This window comes from Monodon monoceros, unplaced genomic scaffold (genome assembly GCF_005190385.1).
Source record: "Monodon monoceros isolate NGI ecotype Baffin Bay Population unplaced genomic scaffold, NGI_Narwhal_1 Super_Scaffold_17, whole genome shotgun sequence".
Taxonomy (NCBI): Eukaryota; Metazoa; Chordata; class Mammalia; order Artiodactyla; family Monodontidae; genus Monodon; species Monodon monoceros.
The window spans coordinates 17,414,835-17,436,115 of record NW_021703773.1 but is presented as its reverse complement, the minus strand read 5'-3'; the positions used below and the strand labels follow the sequence as shown (position 1 = coordinate 17,436,115).

The following is a 21,281-nucleotide window of genomic DNA, read 5'->3' as shown; positions in this document are numbered from 1 at the left end:
AAAAATCTTGAAAGTATTTGATAATATCAAGAAAAGTTAAAGAACTAATATATTTTAAATCAACTGTCAACAAGAAATAATTTCTAAGTATTTAGGCATTAAACATTGAGCATGTGTACATCTTCTATGGATGTGCTTTCTGTGCCATTTAAAACTATTTTAATAATTATAGACTTGTAACACTTGTATTCTCAAGATCGTCTGTCAGTAGTTTTTTCTAAAAAAGTTTTAATGTCCTGCATAATTTAAAAAAATGATAGTTTACCAATAACAAAAACACAGTTCTTTCTCTGTGGGGCTCAAACTCATTTCATGATGGAAAACAACTTAGAGCCCCATTCAGTCTCCATCCTTGAACATGCAATGGCCTTGAATTAATGGTAGATCATAACAGAATCCACGTATGAGGTTTTATATGTTTTATCCTTAAAGATATCCTTAAAAGAAGGAAAACGTAATTTTCTATCTCCTAAACTGATCCCTAAGTATGTAGACTAATCTTATAATTCTTGAACATCTTCAATAATCACTGTGGAATACAAGGGGTTGCAGTCATTTCTGAGAGGTGTTTATTAATAATAAAGACTGCAAAACCATGAGTAAAACCCCAATATTCTAATGGTCTAACTTCTAACATAATCCAGGGTCAGCAATCTATTGCCCAAGGGCTGTCTGGCCTGCTGACTATTTTTATAAATAAAGTTTTATTGGAACACAGTCACACCCATTTGTTAAATTATCTAAAGTTGCTTTTGTGCTACAACAGTAGTGTTGAGTGGTTGTAACTATCTGGCCCAAACTATAAACCCTTTGAAAATTCTGAAATCATTATATAAAGGCTGTTTCCCTTACTTTCAGAGCTGTGTTAACTCTTATTAAACAACAACAATAAAGTTTAATGAACTTGCTAAAGGACTTCATTGGGCTAGAGAGATTCGGTGAGGGGTTTGCAAGGAAAGGGAGACATTTTAACATTTGTACCACAGAAGCTGAAGTCACATTGGTTAATTTGGAAAAAGGACATAGAACTGGTAGCAACTCTTGGACATTTAATGTCCGCATCTACAAATGCCAGAGAGAGTCGGCCTAAATGATCTTTAAGCTTTGCAATCTTCATGATTCTCTGAAATGACTTCAGTAAATCCATAAGCAAACTCAGAACCACATGAGCACACAACTTAATAATAAATGTTTCATGGCACCTGCCTAAGGTGAAGGCAGGGAAGGAATACATTTTAGAAAAGTGGAAACCAAAATTATTAAACAAGGGTATGTGGAGCTTTCTGGTACTATTCTTGAAACTCTTCTGTAACTTTGAAATTATCAAATTAAAAGGTATAAAAATAGTTAAAACAATTTTAAATGTTAGCACTTAAAAGGGAAAACTTCAGTCACCGTATTCCACAAAGTTAACACAATGACTGCCATAATGGATCTGGAAAACACATACGCCATGCTTAGTATGTTCCCTGAACCAAGCACGCCTGCAGATTACCGTCATTCCCTCTGTTCTGCATCCTAATTACCCACCTTACAGATTTTACCCTTTGAATTTATCTTACTTTATGGAAAATGAGCTAACTAGTAATTAAAGGGATCCAAAGACAGATAAGATACAAAAGAAGCTGGAGTGGAGAGAGTAGTAAGAGGCAGAAGGAGGGACTAGAAGAGATCAGTTAATCAATTAACTAGATAAACATGTTCTGAAATGAGCACACATAGCAGCAGCTCTATTTTATCTCTTCTTTGGTAGACGAGGAAGGAAGCTAACCCCAAATACTTGACTCTCATACAATATATGTACATCCCGTATATTTTTTATGTACACATATTCCAAAAAGAGATATGAGTTTATTTTTTCTAAATACAAACACTAAGCAAACATTATGCTAATTGAAAAAGTGCCTAGAGAGCCACACACATCCACATCGTTAAATATAGAAACTAACAGTAATGAGAATCATTATCTCCAGTTTCCAAGGATACCAGGGTAAGCACTACTCCTAAATTGCAGTTAATTCAGCAAAGGGCACAAAGTAATTTATATTCAGGGTCATCTCTGCTGACAGCAGATACAGAAGGAAGGCCAGGGTAAACCGCCCTGTTTTTCTATTCTGTTTGTTACTCACTCTAATTCCCAACCCCCAACCCCCATCCCCTGGTCCCAACCCTGGCCAATGTTTTATGGGTAAAATTTGGAAAATCTGATGGTAAACAGCAACTTCCAAGAGCAACAGAATCCACAAAGGGCAGGGCCGTAAGAGATGCGAATAACGCTGGGGGGTTGGGAAGGCTGGCATTCCTCTTTGCTTTGTTTGTGAAAAGGAGAGAAGCCTGCTTTTGTGTGCCTGCCACACCAGTGGCCCCCTTTCCCAGTGCCTGTAAGGGAACTGTACAGTTAATTTCAACTTCCCACCCAACCAAGGCTATCCAAGCTTTTAGAGCTTTCCCCTCCTAAACTGTCACAGCGTCTAGAATCAAATTCATTTTCAATTTTCTCTGTCTTCTTGACTCTAGGATCTAGACGTTTCATACGATTACTTACAATTGGTTTCTATAGCTTTAATATAAAAACTACTTTCTGACAACTTCAAAGAGATTGCCTCTGAATTATTTTGTTCTTGTTGTTTATTCAAGGCTATTTATTGCTTTCAACATGACACGCACTGTACCAGGTGAGGGAGGCAGTGATGAGAAATGATATGAGACTTCACTTTTGATCTCCAGGGAAAGTATCAAAAACAGGCCATGTCACTTAGGCAGTTTAAAAAGAGGCATTCCCCTCTCAGTCAAATTTTCACTTACTAAAATAGTGATGTGGATTTCATGGATACTTTAGATTTACCTTAAACTTACAGAAATTAAAATATAAATATATAAAATATATATAAATAATATCCAGATAAAACAGCGGTTTTCCATTTAGTTCCTCCCCATCACCTGTCCACTCAATACAGTAAGACATACTATGTAGAACTCAGCTGGGGCAGAGATAATTGTAAGGGAAGAAAAGCTCTCCCAGCCTTCATGTGTTTCTTCCTGATGGGCATGAGACTGCATCAGGCTAAGCTTCTTATCTTAATGTGAGGATGTAGGCAAATAAATTGCCTGTTTTGATAACTGAGGTCTTCTGAGACTTTCTTTTGCACCAGTTACAGTAATTGAAACTGCTCACTGCTTCTCTTTAAGAGAAGGAATGAAATACAACAAACGTTTCTAATAGTTATGTAACATTTCAGTATACCTCAATAAGGCAAGTTGTTTTAATATTAACAGTTAATACAAAAAGTACGTTTCTGAAAATTTTTTCCTGTACATTTTTGATAACTTGAATGCTACATACTCAGTTGCACTGTCTTGATGATTTCGGTACCCAATCCTTTTTTTTTTTAAAAAAGCTACTTTTGTACTGAAATATTGTTTCTAAATTCAATAAACAATATAGTAATAATATCAAATTTTAAAACTATATGAAATGGGAAGTTAGTCTCAATTCTGTTAAAAGTTTTGCCAGTAATTATTTTGGTGTATTATTCTGACACCTATTATTTCTCACAAGGGGCAACATTTTGAGGTAAGATGGCTTCAGAGAAGATTCTATGACTGAATCCTGCAGCTTGCAAAACACTTAAATTGAGAAGGTTCAACTAAACAGGCCACCGTTTAACCTTTCTCCTGGCCTCACGGGAAGCTAATGCTCCCGAGGGCGAAAACACAAAACACAAAAAGCGTTCACAAGTCACTGGCAGAAAGGTCATCCTCTGGTTTATCACCTTTTCTGGTAACACAGAGGAGTTTTCACAAAACCTCTAAGGTAGAAACCGGCTTACATTAAGAAACAGAATTGTATTCCCTAATCGTGCGTAATCAACTTTTTTTCTTTTCATCTTCAGCGCTGCAAATACCCCATCCAACCGATTCTGGAGCCTAAAACTTGGACTGGAGCCACTTGGCTCTCCGGATGAAGAAACATCAGATGGTCGCCTCCTTTCTTCCTTCTATTATTCTAACATGTAAATTACGGTCTTGCGTACTGCATGTATCTTCGAAAATACTTTATAGTAGCTGACCACCCACCCACCTCCACTTCACTAGCAAGTGTCCAATTGGCAACGCTCAAAGATCATAAAGGCAGCAAAAACGCCCCTGCGGGCTGTCACAAATTTTTAAAAAGTGGATTAAGGACAACCAGAAACGGGCAGCTCTGACACGCGAGGCCACCGTCCCCCGCGCCGGTCTGGCGCAGCTCAGATCCTGGGCCCAGCTCGGAGCCCTCCAGCCTCCAGCGCAGCCTCTCCGGGCCTCACCCCTCGGCGGAGGCTGGGGCGGCGGACACCGCCGTTGTCCCGGGTGCCGTCCTGCCGAGGGCGGGGGTGGCTGGGCTGCGCGAGCGTCGGGGTGGAGGTGACACCGTAGCCGGAGAGTTGCGAGGGGAAGGCGACGGTAGCGCGAGTGGAAGGAGGCTGCCGCGAGGCTGTTTTCGGCCGCGGCGCCGGCCGAGAAGCAGCCAGTTGGCGGCGCACGGGGCGCGACAGGCTCCGGGGTGGGGAAAGCGGGCGCGCGGCGCCGTGCGCTCGGAGTCCCGGCGTCCCGGGACTGTCGAGTGGGCGGCGGAGGGGGCGAGGGGCGAGCGCAGAGGCCGCTGAGTGGCCGGTCCGGCCCTCCGGGGGCGGGGTAGGGCCGAGCGAGGGCGGGCGCGCACTCACCTATGCACAGCTGGATGGCGTAGGCGTAGTAGGACCAGCCGAGCAGGAGGCTGATGAACACCACGGGGATCCAGTACAGGACCCGCCGGCACCGCCGCCTGACGCTGCCCGGGCCCGAGGGCGCCATCTTCCAGCCGCATCCACCTGCCCAGCTCCGCGGCCGCCTCCGCCGCTGCCCGCGGGCCTGGCTCCGGGGCTGGCTGGCCGCGCCCGGCGTCCCCGGCGGGACGGGCCCGGGGGCGGCGGCCGGTTGCGCCGCGGCCACTGCCGCCGCCGTGGCGCTAACTCCCCATTCCGCAGCCCCGAGCCGGCGCCGCGGACTCCCGGCTCCTCCGTCCGGCGCAGGCGGTGGCTGCGAGAGGAAGGCGCGGAGAAGGCGGACGGTGAGGAGGCGGAGGCGGAGGCGGAGGCGGAGGCGGAGGCTGAGGAGGTCCGGGAGGAGGAGGCGGCGGGAGCCTCCGCCCCGCCTCCGCGCGTCCCGCCCGCGCCCCAGCCCCCCCGCTGCCGCCTGCCCGGCGCGGCCCGCTGCGCCCCCCGGCGGCCTCTCGCGGCGCTCCGGGCTGTCCCCGCTGCGCCCCGGGGCCTCGCGCCCTCGTCGCTGGGCACCTCAGGGGCGCCCGAGGCGGGGAGTGAAGGCGCCCACCTTGGCCCTTCCGCCTCCGGCTTGGCCCCTGGGCTGGAGCGAACGCGCCGGGCCGGGGCCGAGGACCCTTGGCGGCGGACACGGGCCGCGGAGACGCGCGCGGGGCATGGCCGGGGAGGGGCAGTCCCGGGAGTCGTGTGCACTGACCGGACTCCTCGCCGGCCCCGCGCGGACCGGGCGAGCCGCCACCCCTGGGGATGCGCCTCGACGACGTCCTTAGGCGCCGGGGCCAACGTCCCTGCCTCTTGCTAGGAAGGGAAGCCTCTACTTGCGGGTCCCGCTAAACAGGCGGGGGTCAGCGAGGGCGGGGCTGGTGCTCCAGACCCGGAGGCTGGCGCGAGCGGCTGGGGCGCCTCCTTTGCACGGGGCGTTTTGGGGGGACGCGGGAATGCACCACCAACAGGGGCTGCGGGGCCGACGTCCGCCGTGGACTGTGCGTGAGGAGGAACATCTTGGGTTGTGAATCCAGAAACCACCGGAGTTAGAAACACAAATAATGTGCTCTGAGAATTTGAACTCTTTTAAGCCACTTAGGGATTGTAGGAGCAACCATCGCCACCGCCGCCTCCGGAAAGGCCGGGGCTTCTCTTGGTGTACGCTTTTTTCCCAGCCGGTTCTTCACTACAGTGTTTTCTTTTGTGGTGGCAATTCTCAACTGAGCATACAGCTGGTTCTAAAGTGGTTGCTAAAAACCCCGAAAGAATCCTGAAGGTAGTGAGACTGAAGGCCCGGCTTCATGGTTGGTGAAACGGAAAAGAAACGAATGCTTCTGAGATTGTTTTCTTTCTCCTTTCCTCTGATTATGAACGCACCTGACTCCGCATGGAAGCACCCCAGTAAATGGAGTGTCTCTGAATTATGTGCATAATCATTATATATAATGTGCACGATTTTAACATTAATGAATATATGTGTGTACACTACACAGCAACCATATTGGATGAAATGACTTCGTATTCATCTGTAGAATGAACAGATAAAAAGAAGTACTGATTTGCATAAAGAAATTTAAGCTCTTATGTCTTTGCGATTATCTTTCTGAGATCATTTCTATCCCAGTGAATCACTGTATATTGGTATAACGCCTTATACCCTTTATAGATATCCTATAGGGTAGGTTAATATAAGAACATAACTTCCTTGGAATACTCAACTTTTCCCATGGATATGAAATTTATGCTCCCAGTCCGAAGACTCTAAAAACAAGAAACAAAAGTTCGTACCAGGACTGATATACCTCCACAAAATGAGAAAATCAGTGTTGAAGGTCACTGAAAAATTTTAAGGAATGAAAAGTAAGGGATCAATTTTCCCATACTGGAAACAGTGGAAGAAAGCGCAAAGTGTGCCTCTTTAGATATTAGATGCTATAGCGCCCTGTGCTGCTTCTCTGCAAAGAGTCTTACAGGGTCTTGAGATCAGAAATGGAGAACATTCGACAGTTTTCACATCTTTTACCCTTTTGGAAGAATATGCAGGTGTAACATCTTTGAAGGAGGCGACTTTTTTTTTTTTAAGATGCTTTTTTAAAAAATTTAATTTTTGGCTGCGTTAGGTCTTCGATGCTGCACGCAGGCTTTTCTCTGGTTGCGGTGAGCGGGGGCTACTCTGTTGCGGTGCTCGGGCTTCTCATTGTGGTGGCTTCTCTTGTTGCGGAGCACGGGCTCTAGGCGCACGGGCTTCAGTAGTTGTGGCATGGGGGCTCAGTAGTTGTGGCTTGCGGGCTCTAGAGTGCAGGCGCAGTAGCTCAGTAGTTGTGGCGCACGGGCTTAGTTGCTCCGCGGCATGTGTGACCTTCCCGGGACAGGGCTTGAACCCATGTCCCCTGCATTGGCAGGCGGATTCTTAACCACTGCGCCACCAGGGAAGCCCCGAGGCTACATTTTTATTATGTATCTAACATGCTATTGTTCATATTTATAATAAATATTTGTGGAATAATCGCAACCTATTTTGAGTCATTTTAAGAGTACTACTATTACTGAGTTCTCCAAGGGTATCACTCTTACCTAAAAAAGAAAGTCTATCTCAGGAATAATTGTCTCTAAAGCCACATGATGATAGGATTTAGCTCTGCCTAGGCTCTAATTAGACAGGCATGAACATGCATGCACAAATGTAAGCTCTTTGGGGAGTAGCCAATCTCTAGATATTAGGCTCTGATGAGAGTGGAAAGGTAACTTTAATTTTTAGGATCAGAGAGCCTTTTTTTTTGGCTTGATTTAGAGCTGTGCATCAACAAGAAAACAATTTGAAGGTCATCAACCGTTAAGAAGAAACTTCACTGGAGACTTAAGAGAGGAACTTCACTGGAGACTTAAAAGTACAGAAGGTTCAACTCACCAATTTTAGATACCCAGTAAGTCATATTATGAATTCCATGTAATAATTTTGATAAAAGTGCTACAGCTATTTATGAAAAAACGAGCCAGCCACTGCAAAGGAGGGAAAGGGTAACACAAAGGCAAAGAAGAAGGGGACGGCCAGGCAAGCATCAGGGCAGGGGAGCATCTGAGAAGAGCGAGTCCCCCTGACCTGGCCCACGCAGTCCCCAAGAACCGTAGCTCCGCCCTTACCAGACCTCTGCCTCCATGCTCCACCCACTCAGCAGTTTTATGGAAGTCATTCACTTTTCAAAACCCCTATCATCATACCCTGACCCCCACATAGGAAACGATCTTTCTCTTCTCCCGTCAAGATCGACTTTGAAATAGTCCCCAGATTCTCCAGTCCCCAAACCTCAAATCTGTCTTGCCATCCCGGCTAATACTCCAAATCTTCCTCCTACTTCCAGATCCAGATTAAAAATGTTTACTTATTGCCTTTCATAGTATGAATCGAGAATAGCCTGAAGCAAGCCCAGGGAGCCCCTGGACCCAGCCTGTCCCTGGGGAGCATGGACCTCCATTCATGCTGCCTATTGCAACCTCATCTCATCTTTTCAGCCATACCACCTTAGAGCGGTCCGAAAAAAATACCGATAGATCCTCTTTCATTGTTTTCTTAAACTAAGCTTATCACTCTTTTGGGGAAAAGAAAAATCCCTTTAGAAGTCAGAAATCCATGACATCAAGGACTCCAGTATTAATTTGCATTTTCGTAATAGTGGCCACGATATTCTCTGTGGGACCTTAATAGTATGCCCAATCCACGCATCGTTTCTGGACACAAGTAACATAAAAGCAGTCTTAGTGAACTTGGTTTAGGGAATGTGGTTCAAAGTGCTGCTAAGATACACTTTGGTTCTCAGAGATTTATAGTTTGCAGTCAACCTGGTGTGGAGTGGAATGGAATATAATGGAAGAGAATTTCAAAGTCCTAAGGAGTATCTGGTGGATTGGGTTAAAACGTTAGGAAAACAGTAAAGTGGGAAAAACTCTGGCAAACCTTGCCTTTCAAGCCCTGTGGGATCTCATGATAGTGTTAATAGCATCTTGCCACTAGAGGGCAGGCGCACACCAAGCGGTGCAGCTCTCCTGACATCTTTCTGTAGAGATTTCGATAGAATCAGCCGCTAGTTTAACCAAGCCAATTATAAATTATGAATTATAACTGCATGACTAATTATATATACTTATAACTAATTATAATTATTTTATATTTATACAATTTTATGCTATAATTTAGTGGCTAATGAAAACCATATTCAGAAAATTGAAAAGAATGCAAATTGCTCTGTTTCTGCTTCCATTTCTTTACAGTTTGCACGAAGGTTAATCTCTTTAGAAATAAAATTGGAACTTTTCATTTAAATGAGTGCTTTTGCCTACACCAGCCCCCCCTCCCTTGCCCCTACATGGGGAGAAAGCAGAATCTATGAACCCAAAAGGTGAGCAGATACTTCCTCTCCATGGACTGGCATGATCTTTAAGTGGTGACACAATGGCAAAAGTTCAATTAGAGATGATGAGACGTGGCCACTGTGTGGAGAGGAGAGTTCAATGGCCAGCAGAGAATGACCAAGGGCAGCAGAATCCTGCAGTGTGGTGGCGAGCGTCCAGCAATGTCAAGGCCAGCAATGGCATCCTAGGAGCCTGTTCTCAGTGGCAGGCCCTTGGCCAGGCATCAGCTTCCTCTGTGTCAGCTCAAGCTTGATTCTCCAGGCTTCTGGTTGATTCTGTGGGGTGTATACATACTCGCAAAGACATTTTTTATGTAAGTCCACCGGCATTGACTTGTGTTTGCAACCAAGAACTTTGACTGGAACAGAATTTTAATTTCATTCAGCATCCCATTTCTTAAAGGGTCATGGAGACCGAGGCATTATGAGAAATAGGGATACAGGAATTTGGGGACAGGGGAGCCAACTTGGTGCCTTCAAATTGCACTCTCCAGACCTGCACTGTCCAGTAAGTACCACTAGCCACGTGTGGCTTTTCAAATTTAAATTAAAATTAATTAAAGTAAAATAAAATAATTCCATTTCCTTAGTTGCAGCAGCCCATTTCAAGTGCTCAGAGCCACATGTGGCTAGTGGCTACCGTACTGGACAGTGAAAATCTAGAACATTTCCGTCATCACAGAAGGTTCCATTGGAAGCGCTGACTAATCTTGTCTGAATATTCATGAGGCAAGCTCTATATTTATAATTGCAAGAAACAAGATAATTGCCTCTAATTAGATCTCTACTGTTTTACAGAAACCAAAAAAAAAAAAAAAAGAGAGAGGTAATAGGAAGTTAAAGACACTTTTAGGTTAATAGTATTAGGAGCTTTCTTCCTTTGAAGACAAGAATCTAAAGAGTCAGGAGCCATACTAAAGGGACAAGAGGTCACACTATAGATTCTTCAACCTGAGGTTTATATACAAATAATTACTTTCAAGGGATATGCAGGGAGAAACATATTTCAATACTTCACTCAAATTCCTATCCATAAAGCTAGATCTTGGGTTTAGCTTTTCATCCAATAGTGCTCGATACAGCCTTATTCTGGGATAACTCCAGCCTTTGAGCACAGGATCGTCTGTCTGCATCCAGTGGCCGTCAGGACACTTTCTGTTCTGTTGATTGAGCAGATAATAACTGGGGGACCGGAAGAATAATCGGTTATATTCAGCTCTGTTTCTGTCAAGCTGTAGGCTAGATTAGTCATGCTGGATTTTCTATATGGCAGATGTGGGAGGGGGTGGAATTAATATGTCTTGCCCAGTGGTTTGTAGAAACTGACACTGGCTCTGGTTCAAGACACTCGTTTGTCCTGAAAAAAAAAAAATATATATATATATATGTTTAATATTATTAAGTATTTCCAAGTGTTGTCAAAGACTTTAAATGTAACTTAGAGATCAAGCTCACATTGCAATTTGTTACTGTAGAAGGGAAAATAAAATCTTACCAGGGTTTTCTCAGGCCTTTAAAAAGAGCAGGGAAAATGGAGAATAAATATTTAATGATGACATTTAACAGAAAAGTATGTTGGCTTCAGACTTGTAGTAGAAAAAAATTTTTGATTATCAGGGATTCTTCCATCAGCTAGAATATTTTCAGTGTAAGTTATTTCTTATACCTCAGAGTCTTTGAGTCTACAATTATTTTCAAGTGATACTTGGACACAGGATTCTGAATTTCTTTGGACTGTTTCACTGGTTGCTAAAACCTTTCTCCATTTGCTTATATTTCAGTCTTTTTGATAATGGGTCATGCTATGAAATGCTAGATTGGCAGTGGAATATCAGTAACCTTTATATCTGGAATATGAGACAACATGGGTTTTTTGTTTTTCAAAAACTCTATATAGTGGTTGAAGGTTCAAAATCCAAATGATTAGAGGTTTTGGATTTTATGCTTTAAACCAAATAATGGGTTTGGGTAATAAATTTTCATTCTTTTAAGCTTTCCCTTGAACTCCATAAAATAGTAACGATAACAGTGGAAGAAGTGGAAAAGACTTGACAGCTTGGAATAGTTACCTTGTGAATTGTTGGAAAGTATGTTAATAATAATGCAGAAATTATGCAGGTTTAAAATACTTTGAATGGATGTAAGAGGTAAATTGGACTTTATACACGATGTGATAATGAAACTTCTACAGTGGTAAAGATAGTTACCTATAGAAATTTATAACTACTCTTTAACTAGCAGGAATATGAATATACATACTTGAATGCAAATTCCAGTGACTTTAACGTAAGAGCATCAGCGTTCCATTATTTGTTAAATAGACAGCACTGCAGTGACTCATACTGCCTCCAACACTGGAATAAAAGTACTAATTAATTTTTTCTATAGAAAGGTCAATTATAACTATAATCACTAGAAAACAGCTAAAGTTTCCAATATATTTATAAAATTTAAAAATCATGTATCTATTGAGCCTCCTTAAATATCACTAGGGGCTTTAAAAGATAAAGTCTTTAATAAATCCATTCATTCATCCACTGAACAAATTTTGTTGACTTCCTGTTAACATTTATGATAGGTGATGGTTGCATGGTGAGCAAAAACCCAACCAAATTAAACCCAACCCAATAAGGGGCTTGCCTTGGTGAAATTCATGGTCCAGCTAAAGGAAATGTCCACTTCTACATCTCTTCCTTGAATGGGAATAACTTTATCAGGAGGGTCACTGGTGTATCATTGAAAATGTCCTTCTGGTTTGTGTACATCTGTCTATACTAATATAAAACCTGGTGTAAGATATGTATGAACAGATGCAAGAATCAGTTTGAATTGCCATGATCTAAAATGCGGGCAGTGTGTTTGTGTCTAAAAGTGTAAATGTCCATAACTAGTGTGATATCTGGACATCTTTATGTAAACAGTTTGATGCCAAAATGTATATTCCTCAAACATTGTTGATATACAGTTTTAGTATAAAGGTATAAATTGTATGTAAGAGCTTTGGAATCTTCTCATCAGAGCACCACGCAGCTATTTTAAATAATCCCCATGTGCTAGATATTTCCATTTGCTTTTCCAGATCCATCTTCTACCCTTCTTTGTGTTATGGGAGGCTCACCTTTTATTGGAAGACTCTTTCCACTCTGGATTCTGGTTGGTTCAATCAGTGGGAGGTGGACTCGTGATCTAGAGAGTCAGAGAATAACATAAGGTTGTTTGTTTCACCTCCCTGAGCCTGATCACTGAAGATCACAGCTTCTGTGAGCTACAGATACTCTTTCCCTTTGCCTCTTCAAGCCAAAGCAGGGTGAGTACCTAACTCCCTAGGGTGTTCAACCATACTCTGTCTCCTTTAATTAAATTCTCCCCAATTAATGACCACTTTCGAGTGTGTCACCTCTTCCCTACCTCTTCCGTCAGTAATATAACCCCTCACAAGTCTATCTATAAATGAGCACAGTCTATTTTTTGCTACATAGGGAAAAAAATACATAAATGCCTACTGAATCCTTATTTATAAAGTCAGTATTATCTTTAATTACCTCTTTTAAAAGAAAAAAATCATAACAGAATTATACATTACAGAACAATTCATAAGAAAAATTTTGGAAACAGCTACATAACAGAAAATTTGAAAATGAAGAAAAATAAACCTCCCATGATTTCACCATTGTTGTTATTTTGGTATGTTTCTATCTGGTCTCTTTTTTGTGCATAATTTTTCAATGTACAATTTTCTGTTCTCATAAAGATTTCATCACAAACGTTTTTCATGTTACTATACAGGTTTCAGAATAATTTTAAATAGTTGTACAATATTCTATTCTGTAGAAGTACTGTAATTCATCAAACCATTCCTCTATTGCTAGATATTTAGTTGTGTTTTTTAATTTTTCATTGGTATAACATAATGTAAATAGCTTGGCTCACATAGCATTCCCTTATATTTTATTGATTTTTTGGATACAGTCCCAGAGATAAAATTAAAGAGTTAAAGTTTGAAAAAAGTTATGCAGCTGTAGTGATTTTTTAAAAACGTCTACAAATTCTTTGATACTCCTCATTTCAAGAAGTGAAGGTTAATTCTCCTCCCCTTGAGTGTGGACCGGACTTAGTGACTTATGTCTAATGAATAGAATAAAGCAGGATTGATGGTGGATGACTTCAAAAACTAGGTAAGGGGACTTCCCTGGTGGTGCAGTGGTTAAGAATTCACCTGCCAAGGCAGGGGACATGGGTTCGAGCCCTGGTCCAGGAAGATCCCACATGCTGCAGAGCAACTAAGCCCGTGTGCCACAACTACTGAGCCTGGGCTCTAGAGCCAGCGAGCCACAACTATTGAGCCCGCATGCCACAACTACTGAAGCCCACGCACCTAAAGCCCGTGATCTGCAACGAGAAGCCCATGCACCACAGCGAAGTGTAACCCTGCTCGCCGCAACTAGAGGAAACCTGTGCACAGCAACGAAGACCCAGCGCAGCCAAAAATAAATAAATTTATTTTTTAAAAAAACTAGGTAAAAAAGACACTGTGACTTTCTCCTCTCTCTTTCAGATCACTCGCTCTGCTATGTCACGAGCAGCCCTATGGAAGAGCCCTGTAGCAAGGGACACGAGCCTCCAGTCAACAGCCATGAGAGTGAGTCTTCTTGGAAGTGGATAGTGTACCTCTGGGCAAGTCTTCTGTGTCTCAGCAGATATCCAACATAGAGAAGTTCTGATCTCAAAGAGATCTGTTAGTGTGGCATTTGTCTAATGGAGAGAATCCCAATAAGATACATAGGAGAGCCACAAAGTTTTAAAGAGAATTATCTTCAAGAGCCAGCTCGGACTACCAGGGACAGAGACAGTACATAATAAAAGGAGGCCTTTGGGATTCCAGACTTCTACAAGTGGGAAACCACTAAGGAAATCGCAGAGCTGAAAACACATGCTACCTTTTATGGAAAAGGAAGGATGACTAAGGTGGCAGAACCAAGAGCCCAGAGAATAGACCTAAGAGCCATGGAGAATTATTCCCAGGCAGGAGTAATACTAAATCTCTATCAAGAACTTCCAGCACTTTAACATACTTCCAGAAATGCTATCAACCATTGACTCCTTCATTCCTCCAGTTTCCTGACTTTTAAAGAAGAATGCCTATAATGGCTATCTATCTCTGTTCCACCATTGTACAATATATTGTATATTGGTTTTTGTGTTTTTTGTGTGTGTGTGTGTGTGTGTGTGTATGGCAGGGGGAGCAGGTAACTTGTCTTGTTCGTTCACACATTTTCAGGTTGAAAGGAACTGTACTCAGGGACCTGTACTTAAGGACTATACCCAAGGAGCTTCATCCATACCAGGAACTGATTTAGATTCTGGAGTTCGAGCTAATGCATTAGATCTTGTGGACCTTGGGAGTGGTGAGTATATTTTGCAGGTGGGAAGAATGTAAATAATTTGTGGCCAGAGGATGGACTCTGGTGGTTTTAAATGTCTCCTCAAATTCTTTGACATTCCTCCCTTCAAGAGGCAGAGTCCAATTCCTCTTCTTGCGAGTGTGGTTGGATTTAATGACTAATTTTTAATAAACAAGATATAGCAGAACTGAGAGAGGGAAACTTTAGAAACTAGGTTGTAAAAATGCATTGTGCCTCTCTCCTCTATCTTGGATCATTTGTTCTTGGGGAAGTGAGCTGTTGTGTCATGAGCACCCCTGTGGATTGGCCCAGGTGGCAAGGAACAGAGTCCTCCAACCAAGAGCCATGTGAGTAAGCTTGCTTGGAAGTCGATCCCTCAGTTCCGGCCATGTCTTCAGATGACTGCAATCCTAGCTGTCAGCTTGATTGGTCATCATGAGGGACCCTGAGCCAGAATCACCCAGCTAAGCTGCTCCTGAATTCCTGACTCTCAGAAATTGTGTGAGATAATAAATGTTTTCTTAGACCACTTCATTTTGGGGTAATTTGTTATGCAGCCACAACTAATATAGTAGCAAAGAAAATGTTGCTTTGTAGCATTTGTCTACATAAGTTCAAATATGAGGGATTTAGTGAGCATACCAATTCCTGATAATCATGGCAAATTATTGTCACTTAAGCTGCATGGAACGAGTTGGTGAGAGACATGGGGAGAACAAAGAGGAAGAGAAAGGAGAGGGGAAAGAAGAGAGGAGAGAAGAGAGAAGGAATAAAGGAGAAAAAGTAAGAGAGGGACATGGGGAAGGTGACTGTTGTACTAGTTTACCAGGATAGTCCAATTTGTGGTGCTATCCTGGTGTAATTATGCAGGAGCCCTCTTTCACTTTCAAAGTGTCCTGGGAGCTTCCCTGGTGGCTCAGTGGTTGAGAGTCCGCCTGCCGATGCAGGGCACGTGGGTTCGTGCCCCGGTCCGGGAAGATCCCACATGCCGCGGGGCGGTTAGGCCCGTGAGCCATGGCCGCTGAGCCTGCGCGTCCGGAGCCTGTGCTCCGCAACGAGAGGCCACAACAGTGAGAGGCCCGCGTACCGGAAAAAAAAAAAAAAAAAAAAAAAAGAAATGCTTAGCCTCGTGTCCAGCATATAAAGAGAAGCTATATGTATAGAGCATATGTATATACTGTACTAAGCATTTTAAATGCATAATATATATGAGGAATATATGTTAGCTACTGTCAGCATTTACTATCATAGAAGGCAAATTCATTTCATTGAGGCTGAAGTACTTTAGTTGTTGGGATGTGTGTTTTACTAGGAAACTCTCAAGTATGTGAGTGATTGTATTTATTAATTTTAATATTGGAAGGCAGAGACACAGTTTAGGAAATATGTTAAGGAGTAAAGTAATAGGCAAAGACTGTATTTGCTTTTCAGGCTTGATATGCCTTACTTTGTTTATTTATTCATTCATTCATAGATTCACCCACTTATTCTTTCAACAGACTTGTATTGACCAGATCCCAGGTACTATGCTAAGCACAGGATTGAGCAAGGCTTTTCAACAAGAATAAAGCTTTATTCCCACTTCTTAAAGGAAAATATTACATTAAAAAAATTAAAAAGGGGCTTCCCTGGTGGCGCAGTGGTTGAGAGTACGCCTGCTGATGCAGGGGACACGGGTTCGTGCCCCAGTCCGGGAAGATCCCACATGCCGCGGAGCGGCTGGGCCCGTGAGCCATGGCCGCTGAGCCTGCGCGTCCGGAGCCTGTGCTCCGCAGCAGGAGAGGCCACAGCAGTGAAAGGCCCACGTACCGAAAAAAAAAAAAAATTAAAAAGGTGTTTGTGTGGGAATATGAGTGACAAGGGATCTGCAGCCAAATTTAAATACATACATATATACATATACATACATATATATATATATATATATATATATATGTTTTTCGGGTTGTCTGGATTTTATTCTAAATTAGCTTTGAGCAATGGAAGCTATTTTCTGCTATAAAAAGCAATGTATTTTAGTTTTGACTTCTTGTTGTTTTTTTGAAAACCAAGAGTCAGAAAATCCAAATTATGCGAATATATAATTTGGAATGCTGAAATATCAGCAGAAGGAGCTGACAGAGAGAGAGAATTTTTTGTTTTAGCTGTAGGCATTCCTCTTTTCTGTTTTTAGAAACAAGAAAAACTAGTAGACAGAAACAGTCCTAGGTACATGGACTATATATTTCACATGCACGGCATAAGATATTCATTAAATTAAGTAGGTGCCCAGAAACCAAGAAAATTTAATAGATGAAGATGGTGACAACAACTAAAGTAGGAACCATGTACAGGATAGGGTTAAAGTGCTTAGCCATATTTACCAAAAGAGATTTTAAAAAGATATTTTCTTTTCACTATTTTTAGTCCACTTTAATAATAAGTACCACTTTATATTTTTCAATCGTCCATGAATTTTTACCTTTGTGTTCATCTTCAAGGTCAAGTTTATGAACATGATTACAAATAAGCAAATTCTAAATGAATAGGAGTATTATTTTAGGAATAATAACTAACATTGATGATGTGTTTGCTAAAGTCAGTACTCTACAGGCAGTTCCCCCTTTACTTCTCACAACCACCCTAAGACTCAGCTGCTCTGTTACCCCATTTTACATACAAAGAAGCTGAGGTGTGGAAAGTGTAGTAAGAACCTTGCTTAACTACAAAGGCAGGGAGTGACAGAGCCAGGATCTGAACTCGGGAAGGCTGACTCAAGAGCCCTTGCTTAACCATGCTGTGCTGAATGGATGGGCTAAATGCATTTCACCTGTTTATGCATATTTTCCAATATATCCTTTTTGATATAGTTATGTCATCTTGAATTCTGCTTTTAGTGTTTGCTCATCTTCTCAATTCTATGCAAAGATCATTTAACTTTATAATTAAGCAAGTCCACATCTGTCTGAATGATACACCGACTCATTCATTTAGTTGAAAGGGTGAAACCAAATCGATTTTTAAAAATACCATAGGAACCTCATTGAAAAATTTCATGAATCACCTTAATGAGAAAATAGTACCAGGATATCTAGTACAGAGAACCTCAGACAATTGCTTTTTGAAAAGTGCTAATCAACCACATATTCATCTTGAATGAAAATGCCTCTCTAGCAAGACACTGTGTGACAACAGTAATTACCGAAGTACCAGTTGTGGGAGCCATTGCTATGGCTTTTAAAGAACTGTTCCTTGCCCTTTTCTTCTGTGTTTGAAGATGATGATTTGTCTACTTATTATTAAGGTGACCAGTATTCTTTCCAGCATTGGGTACATTAAAGCAGAAGGTGACTTTATTTGCTAGTTCTTACTTTTTTTTTCCCCAGCTGTCATTCATTTCCTTCCTTTAATTTGTCCCAAGGTTAGGTTATCTTTTGGTTAGGTTATCTATTACAGTCATTTGCCCATAGCCCACAGCGCAAACCCACGGTTAGGGTATGTTCTGTGTGTCCTTTAAACCCCTGTTTTTATCAAAATACCTTCTGCCTCATGTGAAACTTAAACATGTTATACTATCTTGCTATGATTTATTCTTTATAAATTTACATTCTGCTGGAGTTATAGCTTACCTTTGTACATTTTTTTAAAAAGTGAACCTACTTGGAATTTTGTTAAGTAGAGTCCCTAAGTCGTATTGTTGATACTCAGGTGGTCAGTTCAGGCAGTTCATCGTAAACTGCTCTCTAGACATCAAGTTCTCCTAGGCCTTAATGCTACGCTGTTGCCATAAGCCTCCGGTATCATAAGCAGCACACTTACCATCTTAGCATTCTTTTCTCTTCTGTTTTTTCTAACACAAAAACCATTTTCTCCATTATAGTTTTGAGAAAATCAATATCCACTTTCAAGTAGCATAAAATGGTACTCTTTTCTTCCTGTGTTTCTTACCATCCCGTATCTCACCAAACCCACAGACACCCCTGCACACTGGCCCAAATGTCCACATTCCAGGGAGGGACCAGCTACATAATTTTTGGAGTCTCATGCAAAATGAAAATGCAGGGCTCTTTGTTCAACAAAGCAGGAAAAAGTGCTACGTTATTACAATAGAAAACTTTTTCTTTCTTCCATAGTCTCTCTTTCAACATGTCATGATGTTTTTAATTTGCTATTTAATGTCATTTTAAGTAACTAAAACTTTAAAATTTTGTTATTAGCATGACTTTTACCATTCATCTTTATATTGTACAATGTCTGTTTAAAGTGCAAATATCAGAGCATTTACCTTCTACGTGAAATTGCCAAAATTACGTAATTCGTATTTAATGGCACAGCTTCTGAGAATGCTTCTGAGGCATCTTGAGTCAGACTCAGGAAGGCTGGGAGGAGGAAGAGAAGGTCCATCCAGCATGAAGCAAGCCAAAGGCATGCTCCTTCTGCTACGGGGTTGCTTCCAAGGTGAGTGTGGACCCTCACAGGTGTCCTGGGTCCCCATCCCACGACTCAGGATGCACATACACTTGCTCACACCAGCTGCTGGACTGATGCTCTGTGCTTCAGCTGGGGGAGCACCCTGGGGAAGTTCAGGCAGACATTTCTTCTTCCTATAGGCATGATACCCCAACCCACAGTGAATCAGCCACCCCCAGGGTATCAAAACCTCGGAGTTAGAAAGCTCTAAGTACTGGGATTAGGAATATGGGATAAAGGCTCATCTCCACCAACCTGTGGCCTTTGGCTGGCTGCCAGCTGATGCACCGTGGCTAGCAGTGCCAGTCCAGAGCAGGATGGTCTCCACCATACTCTGCCCCAAGACTCTGACGGTGTGGGTGCCCTTCCCCATTCCTACACCTAGAGCCCTGGGCAGGGGTGGGGAGGGTGAAGCTGGGCAAAGCAGCGGGTAGCCAAGAACCCATCCTTGGGAGTGGGAAGGAGGCCTGGGTGTGAGCAGAGGCTCCAAGCCCCTGCACAAGCTCCATCGGCCCACTGACTTCATTTACAAAACAGAAATTCAAAGATAACATTATTAAGAATTTCAAGATGGTAACTGCAAATTATACAGATTTACTTTATGTGAATTATCTCATCTCATCTCATCCCTGTAACATGGGGCAGATACAATTTTTAGCCCCAATTTAGAGATAAGGAACCTGATACAGGGAAGGCAACTTGTCTAAGACCAGGAAATGAAAAGAATGGTCTACTATGATCAGAGTTTATTACAATAACATGGGATAATTTAAAACTAGGAAGCCTGTAAAGCAGATATATTGCATGTGGAGATCAAACTGGAAAAATGTATAATCAGGTCAGTCAAAGCTGAAAAGGCATTTGAGATGATTCAACACTCATTCCTTTTTCCAGACTCTTTCAAATTCAGGAAATAAAGGATAGTTTCTTAACAAGATAAAGTATTTGTCTCAACTCAACAGGAAAATATTATGCTTAACTTGAAACATTAGATATAATCCTATTGAAACAGGAAATCAAAGGATTCCTGCTATCGCTATTAGTATTTTACATTGTTCTGAAAGCTATAATCAACACAAAAATACAGGAAATAGAAATAAGAGCAATAATACAGGAATGGCAAAGACGGTAACCGTCATCTGCATATAGTATGACTGGCCAACAGAAAACTAAGAGACTCAACAGAAAATAATGTCAGAACTACTAGGGGTCAGTTTAATGGCTGAATAAATCAAACTGCTTTTCTATATACCAACAGTAATTGGATAGAGAATCTAATGGGAAAAAATCCTACTCTTAAAAGCAATAGTAAGTATGTAGGATCTAGAAAAGACCTTATGAAGTGTATGACCTAGATAGTGAAAGCCATAGATCTTGAGAATAAATAATTGGAATAACTGTTCCTGGATGGGATGAAAATATTATAAAGATGTTGTAATGGTTAATTTTTTTTTTTTTTTGGTGTCATCTTGCCTGGGTCATGGAGTACCCAGATATTTGGTCAAACATTCTGGGTGTTTCTGTGAGGGTGTTTTTGGATGAGATTAACATTGAAATCAATAGACTGAATAAAACAGATTAGCTCTCTAAGGTGGTGGGCCTCATCCGATCAGTTGAAGACCTGAATAAAACAAAAGGGCTAACTAACTCTCCCCCAAGTAAGAAAGAATTCCCGCTGCCTGACAACCTTTGAACTGAAACACTGGCTCTCGAGCCTGCCAGCCTTCAGGCTGGAAGTAAACCAACGGCTCTCTTGGTTCTCGGGACTTCAAGTGCAGGTTGGAACCATACCATTGGCTCTCTTGGATTTCCAGCTTGCTGACTCACCCTGCAGATCTTGGGACTTGTCAGGCTCCATAATCTTGTGAGCCAATTCCTTATAATAATAAATCTGTTTCTCTGTATATCTACATCCTATTGGTTCTGTTTCTGTGGAGAACCCTAATACAGGTGTCAGTTCTTTCCAAATTTATCATTTCAAAGTGACCCCAATAAAAACACTATTTGGAGGAGATATGATTCTAAACATATCTATATATGTTTATATATGTTCTAAAGTTAATGTGAAAGGATAAACAAGTAAGAACAGTTAAGAAATTTTTTGAAGAGAAGAGAAATCTGTGTGTGGCTGTTGAGAGGGGGAGATAGACTAGTTTTAGGAACTATGAAAACATTGTAAATAATTAAAACAATGTGGTTACAAGCATAGCCAGACTCTTAACACAGATTCAGGTATGTAA

General features: G+C 42.0%; 3 protein-coding genes across 12 annotated transcripts in view; all 3 read right to left on the bottom strand.

Annotated features, from left to right (window-relative positions):
* Positions 1–4,857, bottom strand: part of ZDHHC2 (zinc finger DHHC-type containing 2) — a 75,341-nt gene extending 70,484 nt beyond the window's left edge. For 3 of the 5 annotated variants that reach the window (XM_029226322.1, XM_029226323.1, XM_029226321.1), the window contains exon 1: positions 4,707–4,833. In XM_029226322.1, the coding sequence (XP_029082155.1) occupies positions 4,707–4,833 (127 nt within the window). Of the gene's footprint in view, positions 1–4,706 lie in introns of all 5 variants that reach the window. The other 2 variants (XM_029226320.1, XM_029226325.1) reach the window with 1 other exon arrangement.
* Positions 4,858–4,987: 130 nt separating this feature from the next.
* On the bottom strand, positions 4,988–19,414 carry LOC114897687 (translation initiation factor IF-2-like). The gene is made up of 3 exons (XM_029226711.1): positions 19,297–19,414; positions 18,857–18,950; positions 4,988–5,597 (listed from the first exon to the last, which is right to left on the bottom strand). The coding sequence occupies exons 1-3, from the start codon at positions 19,412–19,414 to the stop codon at positions 4,988–4,990; spliced, it is 822 nt and encodes a 273-aa protein (XP_029082544.1).
* Positions 8,984–21,281, bottom strand: part of MICU3 (mitochondrial calcium uptake family member 3) — a 114,704-nt gene continuing 102,406 nt past the window's right edge. For 5 of the 6 annotated variants that reach the window (XR_003794164.1, XR_003794166.1, XR_003794167.1 and 2 more), the window contains 3 exons: positions 12,309–12,376; positions 11,450–11,544; positions 8,984–10,547 (listed from right to left, as the gene is read on the bottom strand). The gene's annotated coding sequence lies outside the window, so the exon portion shown is untranslated. The remainder of the gene's footprint in view (positions 10,548–11,449; positions 11,545–12,308; positions 12,377–21,281) is intronic. The other variant, XR_003794165.1, reaches the window with a different exon arrangement.

What these genes read in the sequence shown, in the direction of transcription:
- LOC114897687 (XM_029226711.1), bottom strand. Translation starts at nt 19,414, where the DNA reads ATGGGGAAGGGCACCCACACCGTCAGAGTCTTGGGGCAGAGTATGGTG. An exon ending in CAGCCAGCCAAAGGCCACAG is followed by an intron (nt 18,951 to 19,296) that starts GTTGGTGGAGAT and finishes TCCTCCTCCCAG; the next exon opens with CCTTCCTGAGTCTGACTCAA. An exon ending in TTGGCAATTTCACGTAGAAG is followed by an intron (nt 5,598 to 18,856) that starts GTAAATGCTCTG and finishes TTCCCTTCCTAG; the next exon opens with CAAGAGGCAGGGACGTTGGC.